The sequence below is a fragment of the Ailuropoda melanoleuca genome, chromosome 7 (genome assembly GCF_002007445.2).
Source record: "Ailuropoda melanoleuca isolate Jingjing chromosome 7, ASM200744v2, whole genome shotgun sequence".
In the NCBI taxonomy this organism is placed as follows: domain Eukaryota; kingdom Metazoa; phylum Chordata; class Mammalia; order Carnivora; family Ursidae; genus Ailuropoda; species Ailuropoda melanoleuca.
The window spans coordinates 101,851,201-101,876,952 of NC_048224.1; the positions used below are offsets into that span (position 1 = coordinate 101,851,201).

General features: G+C 36.9%; 1 protein-coding gene across 1 annotated transcript in view; it reads right to left on the reverse strand.

The window, feature by feature from the left end:
* Positions 1 to 18,437: 18,437 nt before the first annotated feature.
* PCDH9 (protocadherin 9) overlaps positions 18,438 to 25,752 on the reverse strand; it is an 892,769-nt gene continuing 885,454 nt past the window's right edge. Inside the window, exon 5 of the mRNA XM_002913049.4 lies at positions 18,438 to 20,623. Within this exon, the coding sequence (XP_002913095.1) occupies positions 20,250 to 20,623 (374 nt within the window). The 3' untranslated portion in view covers positions 18,438 to 20,249. The remainder of the gene's footprint in view (positions 20,624 to 25,752) is intronic.

Sequence of the window (25,752 nt, forward strand, 5' to 3'; positions counted from 1 at the left end):
AATTTATTCCCCTTCCAGCAATGGATAATAATGACCAATTTCATTATATCTCTCCAAAACCAAGCAGTGTCCTTTAAAAAATGCTAAATTGATAGATTAAAGAATTATATCTCAAGTCTATTCATATTTTTATTTCTAATGAGGTTGGAGTTTGTTGGTGTATCAGTGAAGATTTGTTAAGCATCCAACAATCAAGTACAACATGTGGCACGATGGATAGAAAGGCAAAATATTGCATTAAAAAGATTAGCAAGATTAAGAGAAAAAAGTTTATGAGTGAAAAGAAACAGACACATTTTCTTCAAGGTCTAGTATCACCCATTTGGTCATAAGGTTATGGCTGATGAATCTCAACAAAGAGGGCAAAGGACATTCTGAATCATTGCTTATTTGTTGTTATTTTTACAAAGATTCTTGTTTAATAAAGTTAACTATGATTTTACTATTTGTATATGGGCTTTCTGCTCAGCTTTTACTCTTTATATATGGGTTTCTGCTCTGTCATACTCCAATGACCTACAATTTAATTAGGACCCAGTTGAAAAGCAAAGAATGGCTTTCACGGTTGATTCTGACTATATGTAGATTTAATAGCTAAAATTCATCTGAAAAAGGAATTGCTAATTTGAATAAAATATTTATTTATTTATTTATTTATTTTAAGTAGGCTCCACGCCCAGTGTGGAGTCCAATGCAGGGCTTGAACTCAGAGCCCTGAGATCAAGACCTGAGCTGAAATCAGGAGTGGGACACTTAACCAACTTGAATCAGGAATGTGACACTTAACCAACTTGAGCCACCCAAGTGCTCAGATATAAAGTTTATTTTAATGTACTTTCAGAATATGTCTTGTGTGTCTGCTAATAGAGATTAACTGTCTTGTATTTGTAATGCTGCTTAAACACCATTAGTTACTCTTTAAAAATCAGATTAGAACCAGTACCATANTGGTTTAATAAAGTTAACTATGATTTTACTATTTGTATATGGGCTTTCTGCTCAGCTTTTACTCTTCATATATGGGTTTCTGCTCTGTCATAGTCCAATGACCTACAATTTAATTAGGCCCCAGTTGAAAAGCAAAGAATGGCTTTCACGGTTGATTCTGACTATATGTAGATTTAATAGCTAAAATTCATCTGAAAAAGGAATTGCTAATTTGAATAAAATATTTATTTATTTATTTGTTTATTTATTTATTTATTTATTTATTTATTTATTTATTTATTTATTTTAAGTAGGCTCCACGCCCAGTGTGGAGTCCAATGCAGGGCTTGAACTCACAGCCCTGAGATCAAGACCTGAGCTGAAATCAGGAGTGGGACACTTAACCAACTTGAGCCACCCAAGTGCCCAGATATAAAGTTTATTTTAATGTACTTTCAGAATATGTCTTGCATGTCTGCTAATAGAGATTAACTGTCTTGTATTTGTAATGCTGCTTAAACACCATTAGTTACTCTTTAAAAATCAGATTAGAACCAGTACCATATTTCTGGTGTCTTAGCTTTCATTCCATCTTCTTTCAGCCGAATCATACTGACTTCCAACAGCTCACTGAACAGCCAATGACGTTGTCCTAGGCTAGGATTACCACAGTATGAAAATCAGATCTAACGATAAAGGCACCTAACATTCATTGCACCCTTATGGCATTTTCATTCTCCACAGAACTCCCTCTTTGGTTTGGAAAAGCCCCTATTTTATTCTCTCCTATTGTCTCTGCTTATTTCTTCTTAAATTGTACAGACTGTCGGAGTTGAAGATACATCCATTTATAGACAAGATCAAGCTACATCCAAGGTACGTCGACGAAGGGATTTGTCTACGTGAGTTGTTTTTTCTAAAAGATTTATTTATTTATTTGAGAGAGACAGAAAATGTACAAGCCCACTCAGGAGCTGGTGGGGGGACAGAGGGAGCAGGGAAGAGAATCCCAATCCCCAAGCGGGCTCCCCGCGGAGCACAGAGCCTGAGGCGGGGCCTGATCCCAGGATCCTGAGATCATGACATGAGCCAAAATCAAGTGTCGGCTGCATAACCAACTGAGCCACCCAGGCTCCAGAGAGCTAGTTGCTTTTTATAATTAATCACAGGCTTATGTGACAGTGACTTATCATAACAAGACAGCTGCATTCAATCAAAATATGCTTTTTATTAAAAAACAAAAACAAAAACAAAACTGTCCCAGAGGTTTCCCAGAAGACTTTCCTTTCTGTGTCATTGGCTAGAAATTTGTTATATATTCAGTCCTATACCAGACACTAATCTTACCTTCAGTGAGATTTTTTTAAAAACCTTTTCTATTGCTAAACAAAATTAGGTTTATAGCAATAGGGAAGAAGTTAGGAAACAACTTTTGTATAAAAATCCTAAAGCATCTGAGAAAAAAATGTATTAAAAGCACAATGATTGATCAAATCTAATCAGTTCTTAAATCACTTTAAAAACAGAAGAAGAAAACATTCATTATGATTGAATTTGGTCCAGGGCCAAAAATTATAAAATTTGAATATGTAAGCTTGTCACAAATAACACACATTAGATACATATCCTACATGCAAAGAATGCTTTCTTATTGAACCATATTTTATATGTACTCCAACTTAATTTAATTAATATTATAGAATTATGTCTTGATCCCATTGTGCAGCAAAGAAGTCGGAATTTATTGACCTTGCTCAGCCTCAGTAATAAAAAACTATCTATGCAGTCAATTTAACACAAATATTATGAGAACATATTTCTCTAACAAAAGAGAAGTTTTTATACTCAGAATTGTCAAGAAGATACTCTGAACCTAGAACATTAAGACTTAAATTTGTTGACAGGTGAAAAGTCAACTTTAGAAAACTGGACATGAGGTACCTAGGAAGCATATCATGCAGAGAAAAAAATAAAAGCAAGGTTGGCATATTTTGAAAATTTATAATTACCTACTATGTTTAGCAATATCTTCTGGATAGAAATAGCACAATAATTTAGAACAAAAGAGAAAAATGGACTGAAAATTTTTTTGTCTAATTTTGCTGGTTTCTTTTTCAAGAAAACATTTAAAAATGTCAATATTTAAAAACAATCAGTCAAAGCATATTTTATCCATGTAGAGTAACTTTCTTAAATTTAATTCAAATGAAAATGACATGTGAAATCTGAGAGAACTGCTATAATGCAGAATTATACGCAGATGCCTGTATAGTTAATATGATTAAGTAGGCAACTGTACTCTTTGTATTAAGAACGTACATAATGAACATTTTGTTTAAATAAAATAACCTTGAGTTTATCGCCTCCTATTCTTTTATATTTTGGATATTTGGATAAACGATCTTTCCAATATTTCATACACAGTTACACATAAAAGATAAGATTATATTTAAAAGGAATAGGTGTAGCATAGGTTTCTAGAAACATTAATTTCAATGAACTTTAAAATAATCAATATCACTGAGATAAGATATAGTATTAATTTTCTCAAGAAAATAAATTGTACAAGCCAAAGTCAATGACTCTATATTTGGTTGGTGTACCAAAAGCAGAATAAGTTTTCTAATAAAAAAGTGGAAATTACAGTTGAAGAAAAGTGTGATTAATCCATTAAAATTGTTGGGAAAAGATTTTTCACCTCAGCAAGTGTAAAGCAAGCATTAAGAACAGTGTTCTGATAAGTATTTCTTGCTGAAAGGGAAAAGCTATGTCTGTTGTGTAAGTGGGAACTATATCAAGTCATGCTCCCAAGAATAGTTTCTTAGAATTTTCTGGCATCTGAGCTAATGCTTTCTTTAGTGCCTTTCCATTCATTCTCTTCCAACGGCTGCAGCCTAGCATTGCCCCTCTGCCCACCCCATCTCTACCTTTCATTGTGACCCAGGGCGAGTCCCAGGAGTTGCTCTTCTGCTTTGCCTCACTAGGGCTCCTAGCTTAACTCATCAGCCCCAGCCTGGCATTCCTAACTCCCTGGTCTTTTGAATTGTCAAGGAAAACCGNTGTCTGTTGTGTAAGTGGGAACTATATCAAGTCATGCTCCCAAGAATAGTTTCTTAGAATTTTCTGGCATCTGAGCTAATGCTTTCTTTAGTGCCTTTCCATTCATTCTCTTCCAACGGCTGCAGCCTAGCATTGCCCCTCTGCCCACCCCATCTCTACCTTTCATTGTGACCCAGGGCGAGTCCCAGGAGTTGCTCTTCTGCTTTGCCTCACTAGGGCTCCTAGCTTAACTCATCAGCCCCAGCCTGACATTCCTAACTCCCTGGTCTTTTGAATTGTCAAGGAAAACCTGACTCAGCTGCCGATCCTGTTCTCAGTGTACAAAATTCCACCAGTGGCAACTCACCATAATTTTATATTATTCTACAGTGATGAGGTTGAAAAAAAAAAGAGGAGGGGAGGGAGGACCTTTGTCATGATGGAAGTGATTAAAAGAAAGACCTTATTTTGGCTGTCAAGAGCATTGTTTAAATCGGAAGAGCAGCGCAGTCATTAAGCGTCTGCCTTCGGCTCAGGGCTTGATCCCCATGTTCTGGGATCGAGCCCCACATCAGGCTCCTCCGCTGGGAGCCTGCTTCTTCCTCTCCCACTCCCCCTGCTTGTGTTCCCTCTCTTGCTGGCTGTGTCTCTGTCAAATAAATAAATAAACACTTAAATTAAAAAAAAAAAAAAAAAGACTGTGTTTAGATCCGAGTTGGGTCAATAGGCTTTGTATGGAAGCAGAAGTCTCTGTACATAGAAAAGATAGTAGTATGTTACCCAAGCATTGTGGATTACAGGGGGAAAAAAAGGTAAAGAGGCCTTACCTTATTGAGGCATCTAGCACTCCCTCCTAGAGAAAAGTGAGCCAGATTTCTAACATTCAATAATAGCCAAGCAAACTTTTGGAGTATAACCTATGGAGAAGTACAAGAATGCTTATTCACGTGAATTATTAATTTAAGCAGTTTCAATGAACAAAGCGGTTTCTCTTCCCGTAATAGCAAATAACAGACCCCAACCCCCACCCCCCGCTCCTATTCAGTTGCAAAAAAAATATAGATTTACCGTCCTTATTATTTCCGAGGATTCCCAAGAAATGCTTCTCCAGTACCGTGAATTGATACCGGTTTCCTCTTGCCATGTCTTCATGCAGCGTCAATCCAGGATGCATTCTGTTCCCTCTGTCTTCGAGTTGCTTCTCCAAATGCTGCCACTTCCGAGACAAGGGAGTGGTTCTACACCCTGTTCCCACACCGCACAGTTCACACCAGGGTTGTAGGATGCGATAGACCTTTGCTCAAGTTTGATTGTAACAATAAGAACTACGATGCAGGAAGGGACACCTTAAAAATGGTTATCAGATAATGTAGTCTTAGCATCTAGCAGTCTTTTCACTTCCAGAACCCTCTGTTTTGTTGAATCATTTTGCCGAGGGTCAGCTTCTGTCCTCGTGATTGAAGTCAAATTCCCACCACCTCTCTTTCTGTGTGTGTGTGTGCCGGGGGTGGACAGGGAGAGCACGAAAAAGCATTCAACTCCTTCAGCTCTAAGTGAGCCCTTAACGACGTCACGACCACGCCATCTGATTGTGTTCATTGAGACTTCGTCACTGTTAAGAACTAGCTCACGCCTGCGGTTGCTCTCCAGCCGACCTGACCAGAATACACGGAAGACTGTGTCCCAAGCACAATTCCAATGTCCAATCTGAAATTCAGAATCTACTTATAAATACCATACTTGCCATTTTGTCGGCTTCAATAATTTAAAAATCTAAATTCCACTTGGAGCAATAGAAGAAACTCTTGGTAAATTTAAAACAGCAGTTTATCTCCACTGCATAAGCATTACTGCTTCTATATACTGGAGCATTGAGTAAGTGCAAATTACTGTCTCTTATGGAATATCTTTTAGTATTTCAAATAAAATGCACCTTTTAAGAATGACTGATAACTCATAATTCAGTATTTAATGCATAAAACTTTGAACAACTGTATTTGAGTGTAGCTTTTTCCATATCTGCAGCCCAACCATTTGATTTTATAGTGCCATTTAGCAATTGCAGCATAATTCTTGAGTAGTTCATATTTGAATTTGAAAATTTGAAATGTTTTTGAATTATTTATACTATAATACAAAGTTGAAAAGGAGAAATCAAAAAAGAACTTTGAGTAGAAGTTTTTTAACTTCAGAACTAGTCTATTGTCCACTTTATTAGCATGTTAAGAAAATTCCAGTAAAATAATTACGCTTATAAGAAACAGACTTAACTTTGGATCTCAATTTTCTGCTTTGGTTTATAGATCTTTACTTCCCAACCTTATATTATCCTAATACCCCCCATAAATATACCCTACTTATCATGTTACAAAGGGTTATAGAACATTAAGTTGGAAGAAATGATACTTAAAAGCCATTTAATCAAACCCACATCTGATGTATATCTTTTAAAATTTCTGACAAATTGTTGTCATATTTATAGCAAGTTTGGTTTGCTACTTCTAGAGGCAGTAGAGTTTTATTACGTATTTCATACTATGCATTCATTAAATGCCTACCATATTATAAATCCTGGATGGGACGTTTATTCCACAGGAGTAACTGGTCAGTCATCACACAGTTCCCAGCAAGGAGGAGCGGGCAACAAAGAAACTGACAATTACAACTTAATGGGATAATACTCTGATAAAGAAGACGCTAAAAGAATGCTCAGGAGGGGCCCCTGGGTAAGAGGAAAACCCATCTGTTTCTCCACAGCCCTTGCCTACTGAAGGGGAAATCACCACTTCTTCAGCCTTTTGCTGTCACCCACACCCCGGCAAAGACGGTAAAGTCTGAATCAGCGCCTATCAAAAAGTAGGTCTACTTTTTCCCCACCCAGAAAAAAAGCAAAAAGGGAATAAAGGAAAAACCTAAAACACATACTGGATCAGAGGGGGAGAAAGCAGAACAGTCCTACATTGGTTTAATAATACCTTTATAATACCTGTAATACCTCTATCTAAATACAAGCCCTCGGATCATCTACCAAGTTCCCTAAGTAGAAACAATGCACACTTGAAAGAACTCAAAACACGTCGCGGTGGGTAGAGCCCCACAATTCCATGGCAGTCATGAATTGATTCCACAAACAAACATTCATTGAACCCCACCTGTGTCAAAGACTCAGTGAACACAACGGTGAATAACAGAGATGGAATATTTGTTTCCAAGGAGTGTGGCACCAAAGGAGGAGTCCTGGCAAGTGAATGAGCAATTAAAATGCAGGGCAAGGGGGCGCCTGGGTGGCACAGCGGTTAAGCGTCTGCCTTCGGCTCAGGGCGTGATCCTGACGTTATGGGATCGAGCCCCACATCAGGCTCCTCTGCTGGGAGCCTGCTTCTTCCTCTCCCACTCCCCCTGCTTGTGTTCCCTCTCTCGCTGGCTGTCTCTGTCTCTGTCGAATAAATAAATAAAATCTTTACAAAAAAAAAAAAAAAAAGGAGGGCAAGGCTCTGAGTGGGCAATGAATAATAGCACCTGGGTCCTTGGGAGCAGTCAGATAAGCCTTTCTAAAGGAAGGCATCTTTTAGGGTCTGACCTAAAGAGTAAGAAGGAGTTAGCTACTCTAGGGAAGAGAACAAAAGGAAAGAACGTGCCAGCAGAGTGAAGAACACTCACAAAGGCCCAGAAGCAAAAAAGAGCATGGCGTTTCCAAGGAACTTAAAAGAGTTCCATTTAAGCTGGATCACCGAGCGATCGGAGTTTTGGGGTGGACTGTGAAGAGGCTGGTCAGGTCACCAGGGGGCAGAGCGTGCTGGAGTCTGTAGGCTATTTTAAGACATACGGACTTTTGGAACTAGAGTTAATAGAGAAACCCCGAACAGTTACAGCTGAGACTGATATGATCAGATTTCCTTTCAGACAAAATACACTGGCTAATTGTGGAGAATATCAGGATTTCAAGTCAAGCAGCAGGTGAGTCTATGCTAGGGCTTCCCACCCCCACCGTGGGGCCTGTTTCAGACCCAATTTCAACAATGACCCAAAAGTGTTCAGCACCAGTGAACTGTGAGGCCCTTGGTGGCTTCAGTAGTTCAGTGGCTTTATGGCTTTCAGTGATTTAGTGGACAGGGCTCCCATACTACCCCTCCTGTCTTAGCAACCTCTGTGATCTTGGCCTTCCCGAGAGGGCTGCTCTCACACCACCGTCCTCCCAGCCATAGCAGGGCTCACAGCAGCTCTGGTGACAGACACACGGCGGCTCTTGTTCTTTCTTGACTTCTACATTCAGGTATAATCTGGACGCATGAGATCTGACTTCTCTAGAAGCTGCATGGAGACACTGAGTGGAATTGAGTTTGAGGCATTGCCGGGATATTTTATTGGCCAGTTGTTTTCATGGATCTGGTGTGAAGGAGAAAAGCTGGACTACATATGTGTGCATTTGGGGCACTCGGAATTGAACCACTGGCATGGTTAGATGCTCCTAGGGTGTGCAGTGTGGAGAAGACAGAACCTGGGGGAAACCAACCGTCAAAACTTGGAAAAACTAGGAGTTTTGCCTAGGATCCTAAGAAGTCGTGCTCTGAGGATATAGAAGGAATCCCATCAGAATTCCTTGTTTCAAAACTTAAAGGAGTAGAATGTTCTAAGAAGATGTGAAATGCTGCTAAAAGATTGACAGAAGCAAAGCCTGAGAGGTGGCCTTTTCATTTAGGAATAACTAAGGGCAAGATAATAAGATAATTTGGAGAATTTACCAAGGGACATTTTGTTGAGAGTGGTTAGAGGTAGAAAAAGATGGTGGTGTGTTGATAGACCTTTTTTCAAGAAGATCATGAAATGGATAAAAACAGGCCTGACAATAAAGTGAGTGAAGGAAGGCTTTCTATTTATTTCTTTGTTATTCCTTGTTTGTTTTAAATTAGAGAGACTCGAGCATTTGAAAATGCTTACGAGAAGGCATAAGCTTATGAGCAAGTAAAATAAAAATGGCTGAATTTACAGAAAATGGAAGAGAGAACTTCTGACCTGGGCCAGATTTGTTTGTTTGTTTTAAGCCCATAATGTATTCTAGCAAGACATTTCTCTTGACATTATGGATTTAGGCTTGCCTTGAAAGTCTGGACGATTTGGCAAGTAGGGCCCAGTATTCTGTATGGAAGTGGCTGTGTTGGCCAAACAGACTCCACCATCTTTTTCAAAAGCCTCTGGAAATGTTTCATTTTGTGTAGGCTGAACTACAGAATAACAATAGAATAATTACAGAATAAGCCTGAAGAAGCCCAAAGGTAGATTCAGAAAAGTTGAAGAATGTTAACAAAAGTGAAGAGAGAAAAAAAGAAAGGAAACACAGCTAAGTTTCCACCTGNTTAACAAAAGTGAAGAGAGAAAAAAAGAAAGGAAACAGCTAAGTTTCCACCTATGTTGGTGAAAAGTGGGGAGGATTTTTGACTAACACCCTCTCAGCTCTCTGGAGAGAGTGGTAAGCAAAAATCTCCTCTGAGAAGAGAGCGAACTTTCTCAGTGAGAATCTCGGTGTAACTCTTAGTCTGAAGGAGCAGCACTAAAGGAAAATACGTTTGTAATATTCTGAAGAATTAATNGACAGCCAGCGAGAGAGGGAACACAAGCAGGGGGAGTGGGAGAGGAAGAAGCAGGCTCCCAGCCAAGGAGCCTGATGTGGGACTCGATCCCATAACTCCGGGATCACGCCCTGAGCCGAAGGCAGACGCTTAACCGCTGTGCCACCCAGGCGCCCCTCGGTGTAACTCTTAGTCTGAAGGAGCAGCACTAAAGGAAAATACGTTTGTAATATTCTGAAGAATTAATAGATTTTAAATGTTTAGTGATTAGGAAAGTTTTTGAATAAACTATTACCATTACTAACAAAAATAATTAAATACAGATACATTTATGAAGCACTTATGGTATTCCGGGCACCATGCTAAGCTCTATAGATGAATCAACCCATTCAATCTTCACAATAAGCCTATGAAGTGAGTATTACTCTCCCAATTTTCCTTCATTAAAAAATAATTGTGTCAATTATATAAAATGCCAGATTTTATGCTGCAAAATGGAAATTTCTCAAGTTGATGAGACTCAGGATCATTATCTCCTTTAAATTTTTCTACCTAAGTAGGATTTAGAAGCTACATCTCTTTATCCTCATTCCATTATTAATTTTAATAAATATTGAAATATGATAAAGAACTTCACTACCACTAAATATTGCTAAAGGCAGCAACCATGAGCTAAATAGTTAAGTATTTCATTTTGTACCATGTAAGTTTAAATTAATTCATGAGCCCCTAGAATGCATAACCAAAGCAAGCTCTTCTCTGTGATTTTTCATCTGCACTAGGTAGTTGAAATGCCAGCCCACTGGGAAATTGGTATTTGAACTAGATGAACTTCTCTGCCTAGAATCTGGAATTGTATAAGCATTACCAAATTAACATAAAAATATAACCATGTAAGTCATTAGTAATAAATGCTAAAAATAACATATAAAATCTATCTATATAACTATGTATTTCGTACCTCTATCTGTAAATGATAAAACATGCAAAAATTCCCAGGTCAGCATTTTTAAAAGAAATATCCATATGTATTTTCTTTCTCAAGAAGTTTCATATTGTTGGTTTTCTCATACCAATTGCTATGTATGCGTAAAGAGACAGGTATTTCTTATGATTACTATGTGCGATTATTTACATCAGCAAGTATGTCATGGCAATAATTAAAGATCAAAGTATAAAAGAGAAATGAAGTTATCTTACACAAATGGCTTAATGGACTAATGGCTTATTGAATGATGCTGTGATATTATTAAACTCCTCTTAATTGAATATTTGTATTTAATATTTTATGTTGTTTGTTATCATACACTATGATAAAGGAGTGCCCTGTAAGATTGTGAACTACAGGGAACTGACATTTAAAATCTGGAGGTGTCTGGGTGACACAATCCATCCAGCATCCGACTCTTAGTTTTGGCTCAGGTCATGATCTCAGGGTTGTGGGATTGAGCCCTACGTCGGGCTCTGCACTCAAGTGTGGAACCTGCTTGAGATTCTCTCTCCGTCTCCCTCTGTCCTTCCTGCTCGTGCTCTCTGTCTCTCTAAAATAAATAAATTAATTAAAAAAAAATAACATCTATGGTCAGCCTTTCCTGGGGGAAGAAAAGACTGACAAAGTACTGCTATATGGCATGACCTTGGCATTGTGATTAATTTATTTCATATCTGTAATCTGGGATTCTTGTTTGTCAAATTAAGAGGTGCATCTCCATTTGGAAAATAACTGTAGATGTGTAACAGTTGATTAAAATTGGTGATGCAGTAAGAGAGGGCATTTATGCTTTGAAGCTTAACATATGGATAGCTTTCTCCATGAGGCTCGGGGAGTCCATTCTCTTCTGCATGTGAGTGCGTAACTCTCCTTGATGTCCCCAGGAGCCACACCTCCGTGACGAGAAGAAAATAGGCTTGCTAAAGTTAATTATCAGACTGATTTGGGTCTCGTTTTAATGCCCTATTTATCGGTAATGGAAGCCTGATATGTGGCTCTCTTTCTTCCTCACCTGATTTTTCAGGGAACAGAAGGTGATTGCTATGTTTAAAAAAGGTGTGAACGGTGAACAGATACACAAGGGCATGTGAAAGGAATGGGGCATTTTTATCCAGCGGCAGGGCGTTTAGCTAGATTTCCCAGGAACACCATTTAGGCTACATTCACTCTAAACTTGTGTGCCATTTTAGACTCTATGATTTTGTCCCGAGGCTAAAGAGCACAATTGTTAGTAAATCAGATTTTTTTTTAAAGATTTTTATTTATTTATTTGACAGAGACAGAGAGACAGCCAGTGAGAGAGGGAACACAAGCAGGGGGAGTGGGGTCCCGAGGCTAAAGAGCACAATTGTTAGTAAATCAGATTTTTTTTTAAAGATTTTTATTTATTTATTTGACAGAGACAGAGAGACAGCCAGTGAGAGAGGGAACACAAGCAGGGGGAGTGGGAGAGGAAGAAACAGGCTACCAGTGGAGGAGCCTGATGTGGGGCTCGATCCCAGAACACTGGGATCATGCCCTGAGCCGAAGGCAGATGCTTACCGACTGCACCACCCAGGTGCCCCAGTAAATCAGATATTTAAGCCAACATATGACTATGCCATCCGTTGGGTAAACCCGCCTCTAGTTGGAAGGAAGATATTTATTTTAGAACAAATTAATAAATCATTTTATTGCTGTTATTTAAAAAAAGAAAAGAAAAGGTAATGTATTACTCAGTCCCAGAATCAAAGAGTGCTTGACTCTTTCATAAGGAGGGAGTGTCCCACAGGGGTTAAGAGCCAGGACGCTGAGGTCAGACCCGCAGACTGACATCCCTGCTTGCCTGCTTGGTCTAGGATCTAGAGTAGATTCATTTAAACTCCCTGTATCTCAGTTGCCTCATCTGAACTGTGAGACAAACAGCACACATCTTTCAAAAAAAAAAAAAAAAAAAGGTACATGAGAAAATGAGATGTTAACACATGTAAATCCTTAGAACTGTGCTGAGCACAGAGTAAGTGCTATATAAACGCCTTTGTAATCACTGGCAGATAAATAAGACAAAACCTCACGGAAGGATGTTTACATGCTTCAGAAAAACAAAGGACAGCAAATAAGCTTCCTACGTAGTTGAGTTTTAGTCCGACAATTGTGCTGATAGATTTCCCAGGAAATTTCACTCTGTCTCGTGATGTGTGTCAGGCCTCTCTTGTCAGTTACCCTGAAGATCTCCGGAGCCCTGATTAAACCCCCACTGCTGTTTGGGACAATTCCAACCAAAGGTAAATATAATCCTGATTTTAAAAAAGACTCTACATCAGTCGTTGTATTATGAAACAACTAAAGGCCTTCTAACCCACAGGCACTGGCAGTGAGGATTTTAACTCTCTTGTAACCTCTGCCATATCCAAGGACTGTGGTCCTTCAGGGAGATCCGGAACATACTGTTTTTAGGGCTATTTTAACCAAAGGTGTGGGAATGGGGACACATTACTGAAGCCGAATATGTTTTGTTTTATAAGGATTATGGTCCTCCTGCCTATGGCGGCCAAGGAAATTATTTCCTCCTTTTGAAACTCTAGGCTTTCCTGAGGGAAGCAGTCCTTCCCATAATGCAGGGAAGAGAATTAGATAGCGACAGGAAACTTGATGACATGAATGGTCTGGGGACCAGCAGAGTTGCCATTATCATTTCCAAAAGAGTGGAACTTGCAAGCATGATTACTTAGGTGATATACAATTGAACATTTAAAAATATTATTACAAGTGAAGTAAAAAATATATTTACATAGAATTTTATGTAGTTTATGCAGCGACATTCATAATTTACACAAATTTTTACTTAAAATCTGCTCCCCTTTGAAAATATGTGTCTATTTAAAAATATTGTTTCTAACGGTCCATTTGTTATCAGACTTTGAAGAAAATTGCAAAGATAGAATACGATCCTCTGAAATTTAAAAACCTATTTTACTGGTAAGTGGTGTGCTTCTGTTCATTTGTTTTACCTCAGCTCCCAATAACTTCAGAGACAAAAATATGGCCCATTCCTGGAAAGTATGCAGAATCGGTGACATAAATTTTTGAATATATACACACATGCACATATAATGGACAGACACACACATTCTCTTTGACTCAATTTTCTGTATTTTTTTAAATAATTCTGTTATTTTTATTTTCCTGGGATATATGGGTTTTTTGGGGGAAAAGCAATCTAAAACTTGTTTCTGGCAGAAATAAAATGTGGTTTAAAAATGAGAGCTGCTACCATCTTAGCCTTTCCCCTAAGGGTGATGGCGACAGACAGCATCTCCTTGGGGGTAGTGGACAGAACTGGGGGGTGTGTACAGCAAATGCCCTAGAGAGTGAGGGAGGCTTGTATTAGAACCTCGAGTCATGAAGCATCAGGGAAGAAACAAAAACCTATAAAAACAGTGATCACATTCACCAGGCATTGGAATGTGCAGACTTCAAGAAGTATAGAAGGGAAAATAGATTCCACGAAGAAAAATTGCTGGGTAAAATGGAAATTATTTGCTTTATAAATAGTTTCTTCCAAACCAGCGAATTCTTAGAAATATAATCATTTTTTACTTGAAACTTACTGAAACAAAGTCTAGAGTTCCCTTAAGGAAAAAATAGACAAATTCAGTGAGTAGATAGAAAGGAATAGATGAGGAAACATGTGGAGAATGGAGTGTTTCAGTCTTTTGCAAATAATGCATTTCGTTGTAATTTCCTAGTCACATAACCCCAAAGTCTCCTCCTAGTTTAAATTTACTAAGGACTTGTTATCCACATGAAAACTAGATGTTGACCAAGTAAGATCAATTTCTCCCTATTGAATGTATAAAACCTATAGAAATGGAAAGGCTGAGGGATGGGGTGATAGTTCATTCATCTGCTCATCCGTTAACTCATCAAATATATGTTGCGTGTCTATCTGGTGCCAGGCACCACTCTAAGAGTAGTGGATACATCAGTGAACAAGAGTTCAAAATATCTGCCCAAAATATTTGTGGAGTTTATCTTCTAGTGTGGGGAGACAATGAACAATAAGCACTGAAAATAAGTCAATGATAGCTTACAGTTAGAAGACGCTCAGTGCCACAGGTGGGGGCAAGGTACAGCGGGTTGTAAATAGGATTGGGAATGCCCAGGGAGGCACTTCAATTTTAAAATGGAATGGTCAGATATATTAAGCCACAAAACAAGTCTCAATAAATTTTAGAAGTTTGAAATTATAAAACGATCTTTTCTGATTACACTGGGATGAACCTGGAAATCAATACTAGAAGGACAACTGGGAAACTCAGAAATATGTGGACATTAAACAATACACTCTTAAACAACCAATGTGTCAAAAAAGAAATCACCAGGGAAACTAGAAAATACTTATGGTTGAATAAAAATGAAAATACAACCTACCAAACAGGCAGTGGGAAACTTATGTTGAAAAAAAAAAAAATAAAGATCTGAGAAGATACGGCCAGTGAGGTAAGAGGAAGTCAAGAGGTTGTGGTATCCAGGAAACCAGGAGAAGGCAATGTCTCCAGGAGGAGTGTTCCATTATGTGTCTCTCAGTAAGAGGTTTGATGCCCTGCCATTGAGGCCAAGTTGTTATATTGACATTGAAGTATGTTTGCGATGTATGGATTTAATGGTGAATGAATATACGGCACCTTAAATCTTTTCGTGATTTTTTTCTTCAACAAAGTGAAAATACTTCCTCTATAAAATAATATGGACCACAACTGCTTATGCAAACAGTCTGTTCAAAGAAAATAGATGTGATGTCATGAAATATAAAAACACTGTAATTTCACCTAGAAACACCTAATGCTGTATCACAGTACACCTTAATTGTGTTAGAGTTCCAAGGTGAAGACTTTCCTTGTTATAATTGAGTATCATTATTTGGGATGATGTCAGTGATGCCATAGCCAATGATGAATTTAGAAGTGAAATAATGAACTCTTGTTAGAAGAACCACATAAGATAATGTACAGCATGGTGACTATGGTTAATAATACTGTATTGTATAATTGAAAGTTGCTAAGAGAGAAAATCTTAAAAGTTCTTGTCACAAGAAAAAAATTAAAACTATGGATGGTGATAAATGTTAAATAGATTTGTTATGGTGATCATTTTGCCATACATACAAATAGTGAATCATGCTGTATACCTGAAACTAATGTAATATTATATGTCAGTTATAGCTCAATAAAAAAATTTTAAAAGGAACAAAAATCCAGAAAAGACAGAGTTTGAATTTAAGGGTACTGTGATATTATTTGAAAAATCACTATAGTTGAACATATTTGCAAATATATGAATTCTATAATATCTGGCATTGAATAAGTCCAATATAACTGTGTTATATATATGCTAATAAGAATACAAGGGTAGGACTTTAAAGAGAAAATCTGAGGATAAAAATGAAAGACTATTTCAACAGAGATTTTTAGTATAAAGCTTCAAAAAATAATACATTACGATAACAAAAACATGGACAGAACTCATTTCCATGTGTGGGATACTAAGAATTTTAAGGCAGACAACAATAAGATGCATTTATAGAAGTGGAAAATATAGTCCTTATTTAATGTTTTAAAACAGATGATGGTAGCATCAAGATAACAGAAAATTTATATTTTGGGGATACCCATTAATTTACACTTTGAGTGAACTAAATGTGAATGCAATATTATTATGATAGCCATGTTTTAATGGTATTTATCTTACAAAGATATTTCAATCCTAAGAGGATAATTTTATATTTTCTCAACAGTGAAAACCCTGATTGATATCCACTAAAATTTAAATCAGTTAGTTGTGAACAGGAAGGAACAGTATATAGAGAATTCATTATGTGATCTCTGTGCCTTTAAGAACAGTGGGAGACTCTGAAAGCAATCTCTCCCAAAAGAACCAATGAAGGAGCTTCCTTTAGGGAGCGAAGATCAGCTCTGTTTAAAACAAAGCAGAACAATGAAGCATTTTTAAACTGGCAACACCACTCCTCCTTCTCATAGTTTGGTTTGCCCTCTTACAAAGCAACACCCTGGCATCCACATTAGAATTGAAACCCACAAGGCATCCCTTTCATCCCTGGCTGCCAAAACTCCTCACTAATAATAATTAGCCATTCCTGGCTTCTAGCCAAGAGAGTTTAATAAATACCAGAAGGGCTTTGGGGCCTCAGCTGCATTTCTAGTGTTAGCTAAGGAATGTTGGGGGGAGGGAACACCACTTTCTGCAGAATGAGATCTGCCGAATAGCATCAGTGCAGCAAAAGGACTACTCTGTTGTCTACTAATGAATGACCATTACTTAAATATATATTTTATGTTACAGTACGTGTAGAAATACTCATTCAAATAGGTCATATTCAGCTTTATAATGTTTATTTCTATGCCTGCCTTAAAAATGTTAATATATAGCATCATAACGTTTGCTAATCACTCTAGAAGTCATTATCTTTATACCCTTCATATAGGTGTGTTTTTCTAGGAAATGTAAATGGCTTTAATTTCCAGGTAAATAATGATTCATAATATTCAATGTCTACACAACTAAACAATGTGGATAATACTGAAGGAATAGTCATTATGACTGTACTATTTTATTTACTTGGTAAGTTCTTCATTTTGGTTGTGCTATTATCAATGCTAAAATTTCACAGAGCATGTAACTGAATGCCTTGAAAAAGAGTAGATATTGTAAAAAAAAATGAAAGAAAAGAAAAAAGAGTAGATATTGTTATATTGTTGTATTTATTCAAAGAAATAGGGTATGGTGGGGATGGGGAGCTTCTTTCCCAAACTTGTGGTTTGTTCTCTCTTTTTTTTTACCCTGTTTTTAATTTTTTAAAAATTTGAGTATAGTTCCACTCTTTATGGGAAGGAAAAATATAAGAGAAATTGTTTTAATTTCTCTCACCCTTCACTCTAAAAGGCAGAGGGGAAATTGGAAAAACCTGAAGAAAGATCGCGCAGGCATGAATTTTGTTTTCTTTCACCTTTTCCAGAGTATCCTGTCTTAGGATTCATTCATTCTCTGTGACCTGGGGCCGGCCGCACCCCTGCGAAGGGAGGACAGCACGGCTGCGGGTGTACCTCAGAATAACGGGTAAGTTGGGCTTATTCAGAGGTGAAGTGTTATGGTTTCAAACCCACAGCCACAGTGCAAAGCAAATATCTTTATCTTCGTGTCTCTAACTCCTGAGTCTTATGTCGCAGGGCTTCAGAAAGCACTAACATAATATAATTTAAAAAAATTAAAAAAAAAAAAAAAAGAGAGAGAGAGAGAAAAGAAAGCTCTAGAGGAAGAGTCAGGCCTGCTTACCAACCCAGGACCCTAGCGTGAGTGAAAATGGATCCAGGTGCTCTATGCAGAATATAAGCACAGGGCATATGCATAAACGTGTTTTAGGATCCTCGACAGCTTTCTGTGCCGATTTTCCTAATCTGAAATAAACATAGATGAAGTTTCACCCTTGTTTCAAGGCCTTAATCCCAGAATAGTCCTTTTCTGCCTTGGCCAACAATAAACTATAGGAGAGCTTGATTCATGCAATCTTGCTAAAGAGACGGAGAGCCAAGAAGCCAACCTCACTAACTACTGCTCCCTGCCAGCTTCCGGACTTGGGATTTCACCTGGATGAAATTTGCATGCATCCTGACTAGAAAGTGCACCAACGTTCTCCACGAATTTCCCTAAAAATGATTTCATAGACCATCAAGGGAGTTTAACTAAAATGTGAAACCGTATTTTCAGAACACAGGTAGTAAATCCCTAATGAGTCTTCCTTGATTTCTAATTAAGAGCTGTTTTATCAACATATATTTATCCAACAATTAGAGTAGAAATCATCACTTTGGATGTTGACCAAGAATTAACACACTACAATCAGGAATTCAGAACATTTATTGCAAGAGCTGAATAATTGTAAATAACGTAGAACTGGCAAAGCAGTAACAAGGATAATTGTTTAGATATTTATTCTGTCAAAGTCATCAAACACCCCTCACAAACCGACAAAAATGTACTGCAATAAGCAATGCACCCCTACCCATTATTTTCCATTATACTGTGGAAAAATGTGAATTGCTATTTACAAAGTAATTTTATTTTTGGTAAGAACAAATTAACTATCAGATTAGCAAACCTTTTTTTTTAATTTTTTATTTTATTTTTTTTTAAATTTTAAACTGATGTTGAACCGTGGCATTAAGATAACTTTCACTTCTTTCAATAAAGACATTTTGTTGCATGCTATTTATTTGTTTAAATCATCTGTCATGCCTTAACAAAAACCTCCTAAGAATGTTCGAATTTGGATTTGTTTGCACGTGCAACTGAGATCTTATTAACATTAGTTGTCACTCTGTTGGTTTGACCTAAGTGACAAGATGCTGGTACCTGCCAGGCATTGACCGACTATGATAACAAACAGTTAAACAGCAATAATTAGAGATTTATCCCTTTATTTCCCCCAACTAGCCTACCTGGAGAATGTTCTGTTACATCATGAAGGCACAACACATTAAATATTTTGTGGCTATGGTCTAACACTTGTGTTACAACAACATTATCGTATATGAGGATCAACACAAACTCTGCCATTTCAACAAAGTTGTAGACACACATTTGCCCAGTTGAAACTACTTTTGAATAGTAATTTTTCTTCAATATATGCTAATTTTGATACATTAGTTTTGTATGAGTGGCAAGTACAGGATATTATATTACTTTCTGAAGGATAACACTTTCCCATTACTCTTTCACTTAATGCTGCTAATTAAGTGATTTTGCTTTCACCTACTCTGAAAACAAGGATGTCAAGAAAATAGGTTCTGAATTTCCAAGCTTTTGCAGAAGTCCTGTTTTTACATAAAGTTTTCATTTTATCTTTATTTTTTACAGAACCCTAACATCATAAGCTGTCACAAAAGAAGCAAGATTCCAGAACCTTTTTTAAACACAAGTGTTTGAGATCCTTTGAACAATGTGTGTCAAGACAGACTACTAACGCAGAAACACCTCACTAAAAGAAACAACAGAAATAACAACAAAGAGGCAAATTAAGAAGAAGGAAAGAAGCAACCATAAAACACAGAGTTATGCTACAACATTTTCAGGTGAACGTTGTAAGTACACAAAAGTTGTTAATAATAACTTGCTTCTATTTACAAATACTTTAACACTGATTGACTTACAAGTATCCACTAACGTTGTTAACAGCACGATAGGTTTAATGCTTATCTTTTTAAGTTTCGCTTGAAGTATAATGTCAAGTATAGCAGTCCCAGCACAAATCAATGACAAAAAGAGCACAAGTTTCTAACTGGATATGTTGGTCAGTCACTCTAATCCATGGAACTTTCTTACTTTCCAAATGCATATTCTATTGTTCATAGCAGCAGTCCAGGGTCAAAAGTAAAATTCAATTAAAAAAAAAAGAAAGATATTTGCACAATGGAGTGACCTCCGGAGAGTTTAATCAATTCTAGTAAACAAGATCACATGGCTAGTAGAACTATCTTCTCTTTTATGTTGTAAAATATTGTATCCTCCATGGTGCTAACACAAAGTTATGGATATCCCTGCTATAAAGGGGCATAGTTATAAAGAACTATTGAATACATAAAGCTCTGACACACATGGTATTAGCATGTCTATTTAGATTAAAGTTATTAGGTCCCATGTAGCCTTTTTTTTTTTTTTTTTTTTTTTTTTTAGAGTTGGTGCTCCTTCGGACTCTCAATAGTACCTCCCGCTTGCTTATAAGACTTCAGATTTGCCAGAGGAATGTCTGTCATGTGGCTGCCATTGTTGAAATGGCCTTCATTGGAGCCATACTGCTTACGGTCATTGAACTGGTTCCTGTTGCTATCTTCTTTCCAGGCTCTGGTAAGGGTGTGCCCATTCACAAGCTTGTCCTTCTTGACCCATTCTTTCTGGGGTGCAAAGGTTGAGAGAGGAGATTTAGGGTGTTGATATGGACCCAAGCCAGGAGGCATCCAGCAATTATCAGAGTGACCCAAAACCAAGCACTCCTGAGTGCACATCTCTGTAGCTTCAGCTAATCCTCGGGGACCCAAAGGCCCATCTACAGAGGGCAAGAGACAGAAAGAATAAGAAAAGAAAGTGGTTAGAAGTTTAATGTAAAATTGTCTCTCCTTAGAGAAAAAGTGCATCGGTGATCTCATTTTCTCATGAAAAATGTAAGTTAAGCATTTCAAAGAATTCAAATTCTTCCAAGAATAACAGAAGGGATCAAATTCCTTGTTGTGGAAGTAAGAAATCTCTCTTTCCTTAGGCCTTCATTTACACCTAGAAACAGACATGAGGAAACAGACATATCATTTCTGATCAATTCCTTTTATGGCATATGTATTGTTACTCATTTATCTTCTAATCCTTAACAAAAAGCTCTTATGAGAAATTATGAAAAATAGAAAAATTTTATATGTGCTGTTGAAAAATGTGTAAACGTACAACTCCATAAAAACAAAATGCAAAAGTACTACTTGAAATACGATATTAAAAATAACGTCGGGCTCCCTGCTCTGCTGGGAGCCTGCTTCTTCCTCTCCCACTCCCCATGCTTGTGTTCCCTCTCTCGCTGGCTGTCTCTCTGTCAAATAAACAAAATCTTTAAAAAAAAAATAAATAAGTACTCTAAATGGTTACACAAAGTATCATCTTTCCATATAAACACGTTACTTTTATATGAAATCACATGAAAATAATAGTGCAACATTTTTAAAAATTAAAAATAATTTAAAGAATATTTTAATTAATGTGTATTTTACTAAAGGAACACCTGGTCTGCTGCAAACATTCTGAAATCCACCTAATAAAAAGGCATTTGCATCCAAAGACAGCATTTGGCTCCTTCCAAGCTTAAACTATTTTCTATATTTCTAAGTGTATTAAACAACCCAGATTGCACTAGAATGAAAGTCTAGCTAAGTTGCAAATTGGATCACATGGAGTCTAATATTCAGGGGGAAAAAAGTCATCATAGATATCTATCTATTGGTTTGGGTTTTTTTGTTTGTTTTTATTGCAGGCAATCCAGAACATATATTTTAACCATGATTTCAAAAGTAAACTCTTTTCTGATTATCTAAAGAGGAAATTAACCTTTTACTGAAAAACAACAGCCAAATGATTTAGGAAAAAACTGTTTTGTTTTGTTCTTTTCCCCTTGATTAAACAGTCAAGCGATAAGTGATAGGCTGGAAATTAGGAATTGATTTTACGAATGAGGTTACGCAGATAGGCAAGAATGGCTGCGGTGTGAAGCATTTTCAAAATAGAGAGTCATCAGAGTAAAAACATAGAAGAAAATGAAAAACCACCTGCATGTTCGCCTCAACACCGATTAAAACACTAAACAACTGGAATGTGTCTTTGCTAAAACCCAAGTTAGCACTACTCACATTTTTAAGTGCCTAATAATTGTGGTTTTTTAAATATTAACATCAGTTTGTCTAATATTGTAGCTATTCCTTGCATATGGAAAAACGCCTGCTGAAATAGGGAAGAGCTGAGGGCCAATTACCTGAGCAACCCCAAAACACAAGCCATATCGGAACGGACACCGGATGTGAATACAACGTGGCTAAAATTTGCTGTTTCCTACAGACTCAAATTTCAGTCATTTTTGAAATCTAAAATCTTCTCCTTAGAGTAACTTTAAAATTCCTTCTCATCTGACCAACATTCCTGACCATCTGACCCTTGAAAGCGGACAGTTTAATTTTGTTTAAACACATTTGTTACTCAAAACTATTTCTCTCACAAACCTCCAATGAGTCCTAAGTATATTTAACTTAAACTTCTCTATGAGCCTTTCTTTGCCCTCTGACTTCTGCCCACGCTTCAAAAGTTCAAACGAATTTCTCCCTTTTAGGTTCACTTTGTTGTGCTCGACGACGGTATCCACAAAGCTAACACATTTTGCTTAAACCCATCCATACTCCTTACATAGAGATCAGTTTTAGAAGATGCTTTTTGCCTCTCCTGTTCTCATTTAATTACTTATTTTTTCAGGGTCAGCTTGCTTCCCCAGTACCACAGCTAGCTTCCACAACCACAGCAATTCACAGCTCCTATGCACCTTCAAGATTTCCATAGATCTCTTACTGATGAATAACACCCTTCCTAACTGAGCTCCTTCAACTCCTGCCTTAACGGGACTTTCATCTTTATATTTCATCTGTATATTCATGAGGATAGTTTTATTTTTGTTTTATTCCAACTAGATTTAAAATCCATAAATGGAAAAAAAAATGACTTCTCAAAGTCTTCTGATTTCTCACAGTGCTAAGCAATAGTGATGATCTATGAACAATGTTAATTGTTAATTAAAATTTTATGAGGTTGAAAATGTTCTGAGAAATAATTAAAAATATCCTCTCCTTAAAGGCAGACCTTAAGTAATTATGATAGAAGATGCTGATTTCACAAACATCACACCAAAAGCTTCCTCAATAACACATCTCTTTGCCTGGCAATACTTTGTAACAGATAATAAATGAATTATTTAACTTCTCTGTTAAATATATTCACTCTTTTCAAGATATCAGTGGAGATAAAGTAATCACCAATTTGATGTGTAATCTAGCTTGAGGCCTAGACACCAGCCTTTCATTTTTACCTTTCTAGACCCATTAAGGTTTTGTTGTTCTTGTCGATACCTCCAAAGGAAAACAAATAATCAGCTACCTCGGAAATATCAATAGAATCAGTTTTTTATTGAGTACATAAAAAGGGGAGAATATGTAAGATTATTTTTAAAATAGCTTTATCCAACATTCATTGCCCTCTCATTAAATTAAGAATATTATCCAGAGATGGAGAAAGTATCAGTATGTGTGTGTGTGTGTATGTGTGTGAATATATGTGGACCCTTAGTCTTCATCAATGAGTGACACATTCTAACAAATAGTGTATATATTTTTTTCAGAACTGGTAACATTCATTTATTCCATCAGTATTTACGGAGCACGTACTATACGCTGACACTGTGACAGGCACCAGGAATACCGCAGGGAACAAAATCAGTGTCAGCACTGTCCTTGTACAGTTTTCCGGTTATCTTGGGAAACAACTATTTTAAAAGCAGTGAACAAAGAAGGGAGAAAAGGCGTCCTTAGGAATGAATAAGTGTCATTACCAGTTAACTGATTTAGGAAGGCTTATCTCTTTACAAGGTGAAAGGATGGATTTTGTTCCCTGTTACATCATTTCTACCTTTTTCTGAAAGTTCCTCTTACAGATAATTGACAATTGAAGACATTTACAGTCAAAATTTATGTGCCCTATACAAAGTCTTTGACTCATAAAAAAATATGAGTTTCTTTCCATTAAATAATATTAATCGCTCTCTGAGAATTGTACTTATGATTTGTTCTTATACATAAATCTGAAGGCTTTTGATAAAATATGTAAGTAAATTTATAGGCATTTCGTAGATTCTTAGGTAATTCTTTCAGGCACCTGATTGCCGTGTAAGATTTAAAGATCCACCACAAGATGGACACTGAGATGAAAGCCCAAAGTTCTTGTTACTCACAGCTCTGAAGGAGAAAAGGCCACCAGGCCGGGCTGCACAGAGGAGGGCAACAAGGAATAGGCTAAGAAGAAACTGGGATTGCAGGGGGCAGCTGATGCAGGGCAAATAGGGTGGGATGAGTTGGTTTCCTGGGCTCTCAGCGAATTGACTAATTTGAATAATTTCTTGAAATTCTAGGACAAAGGGGCTGTTCCAAGTTATCTGGTACCTGACCCCTGGGGCAATTAGGGAGGGTGCATAATGACCTAAGAGTGTGGGAGCTCTAGAAGGAAAGTAGTGTGTGGTTTGGGCTTATTCAAGAAGGGGAACTCAAGCCAGGGCCTCAGAACTGAGTCGACTGCATTAAAGGAAAAAAAAAAAACAACAAAACTATATTAAAGTATATTATACCAGTTTCCTTGTATGCTTGAGCTGCACTGTGGGGAAATATACTCTGCTTCATGCTTTGGTAACTTTTTATTTTGGGACATGACATTAAACAGGGAAATTCTTTCTTTTTTTTTTATTTGGGCCTTTATATAATCACCTGCAGTTGCCCTGATAGTAAAAAAAACAAAAAACAACAACAAAAAAAAAAACACAGGTTTTATTTTGGGAAATAACAATGCTTCCAAGTTGTCATGAATTGGTAAGAAGAAGAAAAAAAAAGAACACTTTTTAAATTAAAAAATCCTGACAGTCTCTGCTCTTCAGAAGTTTATAATCGGAAGCACGCTAAACAGGAGTTTCCAATTCATTTATTTCATTTTTAGAAACAATGACTGAATTGTTTAATACTTTTTGAAAGGAGAAAAAAACATTCTTTCTAAAGCATTGGCATTGAATATTGTCACTTTCTAAAATATGATTTAAAATAATCTTTAATTCTCCATCAAATATAGGGCACTTATATATCAGGAAAGTTTTGCTAATATGGCAAAACATATGTACACAAAAATATTGCTCTTTATCTTGGACCATGATTATTTTTCATGTTATCACTATAAGTAATTATTTTAATTGATGATTAATTATATTTATTTCCCATTTACAAGTCCCCTCAAAAAGTGTTTACTGAATATCTATCATGTATCACACGTATCAGATACTGTGCTGGATTCTTAATAAACGCCTTCAGATTTTACGCGTGTGTGTGTGTGCACATGCATGTGGACCCACATGTGTTCTTCCTGTTTCTCCAATTTTTTATTTACTTTCTTGTCCTACCTGGGCAACATCATACAGTATCTATTTAGAAGCCAGGTCGGGATTCCAAACTTCTTATCAATACTTTCTACAATTTCGGCATTATGCAATTTGTTTCCTTTCCCTTCAAAATAATTAAAATCCACCATCATGATTTTTCTAACACTGAAGCTTTCATTGATTTTTTTTTAAGCCTAAATTATTTGTTCCCTTTCAAAATCTGCAGTCTATGAGTTTGGTTATCGTTCCAGGGTTTTGAATGTATAAAGACACAAGGGCTGATAAAACTATACAAGCCATCTGTCTCTGCATTTAAATGTTGAAAGCAAATACAAAAGCACATAACCGAATGCTTGAAAGTTGTCTCAGTTAATATTTATATCAGGTGTCAGTGTATTTCCCTCTCCACCTTTGCACAGCTCACCTTCTCACACAAAACCCAACAAAATGCTTTTTCTGTGGTTAGG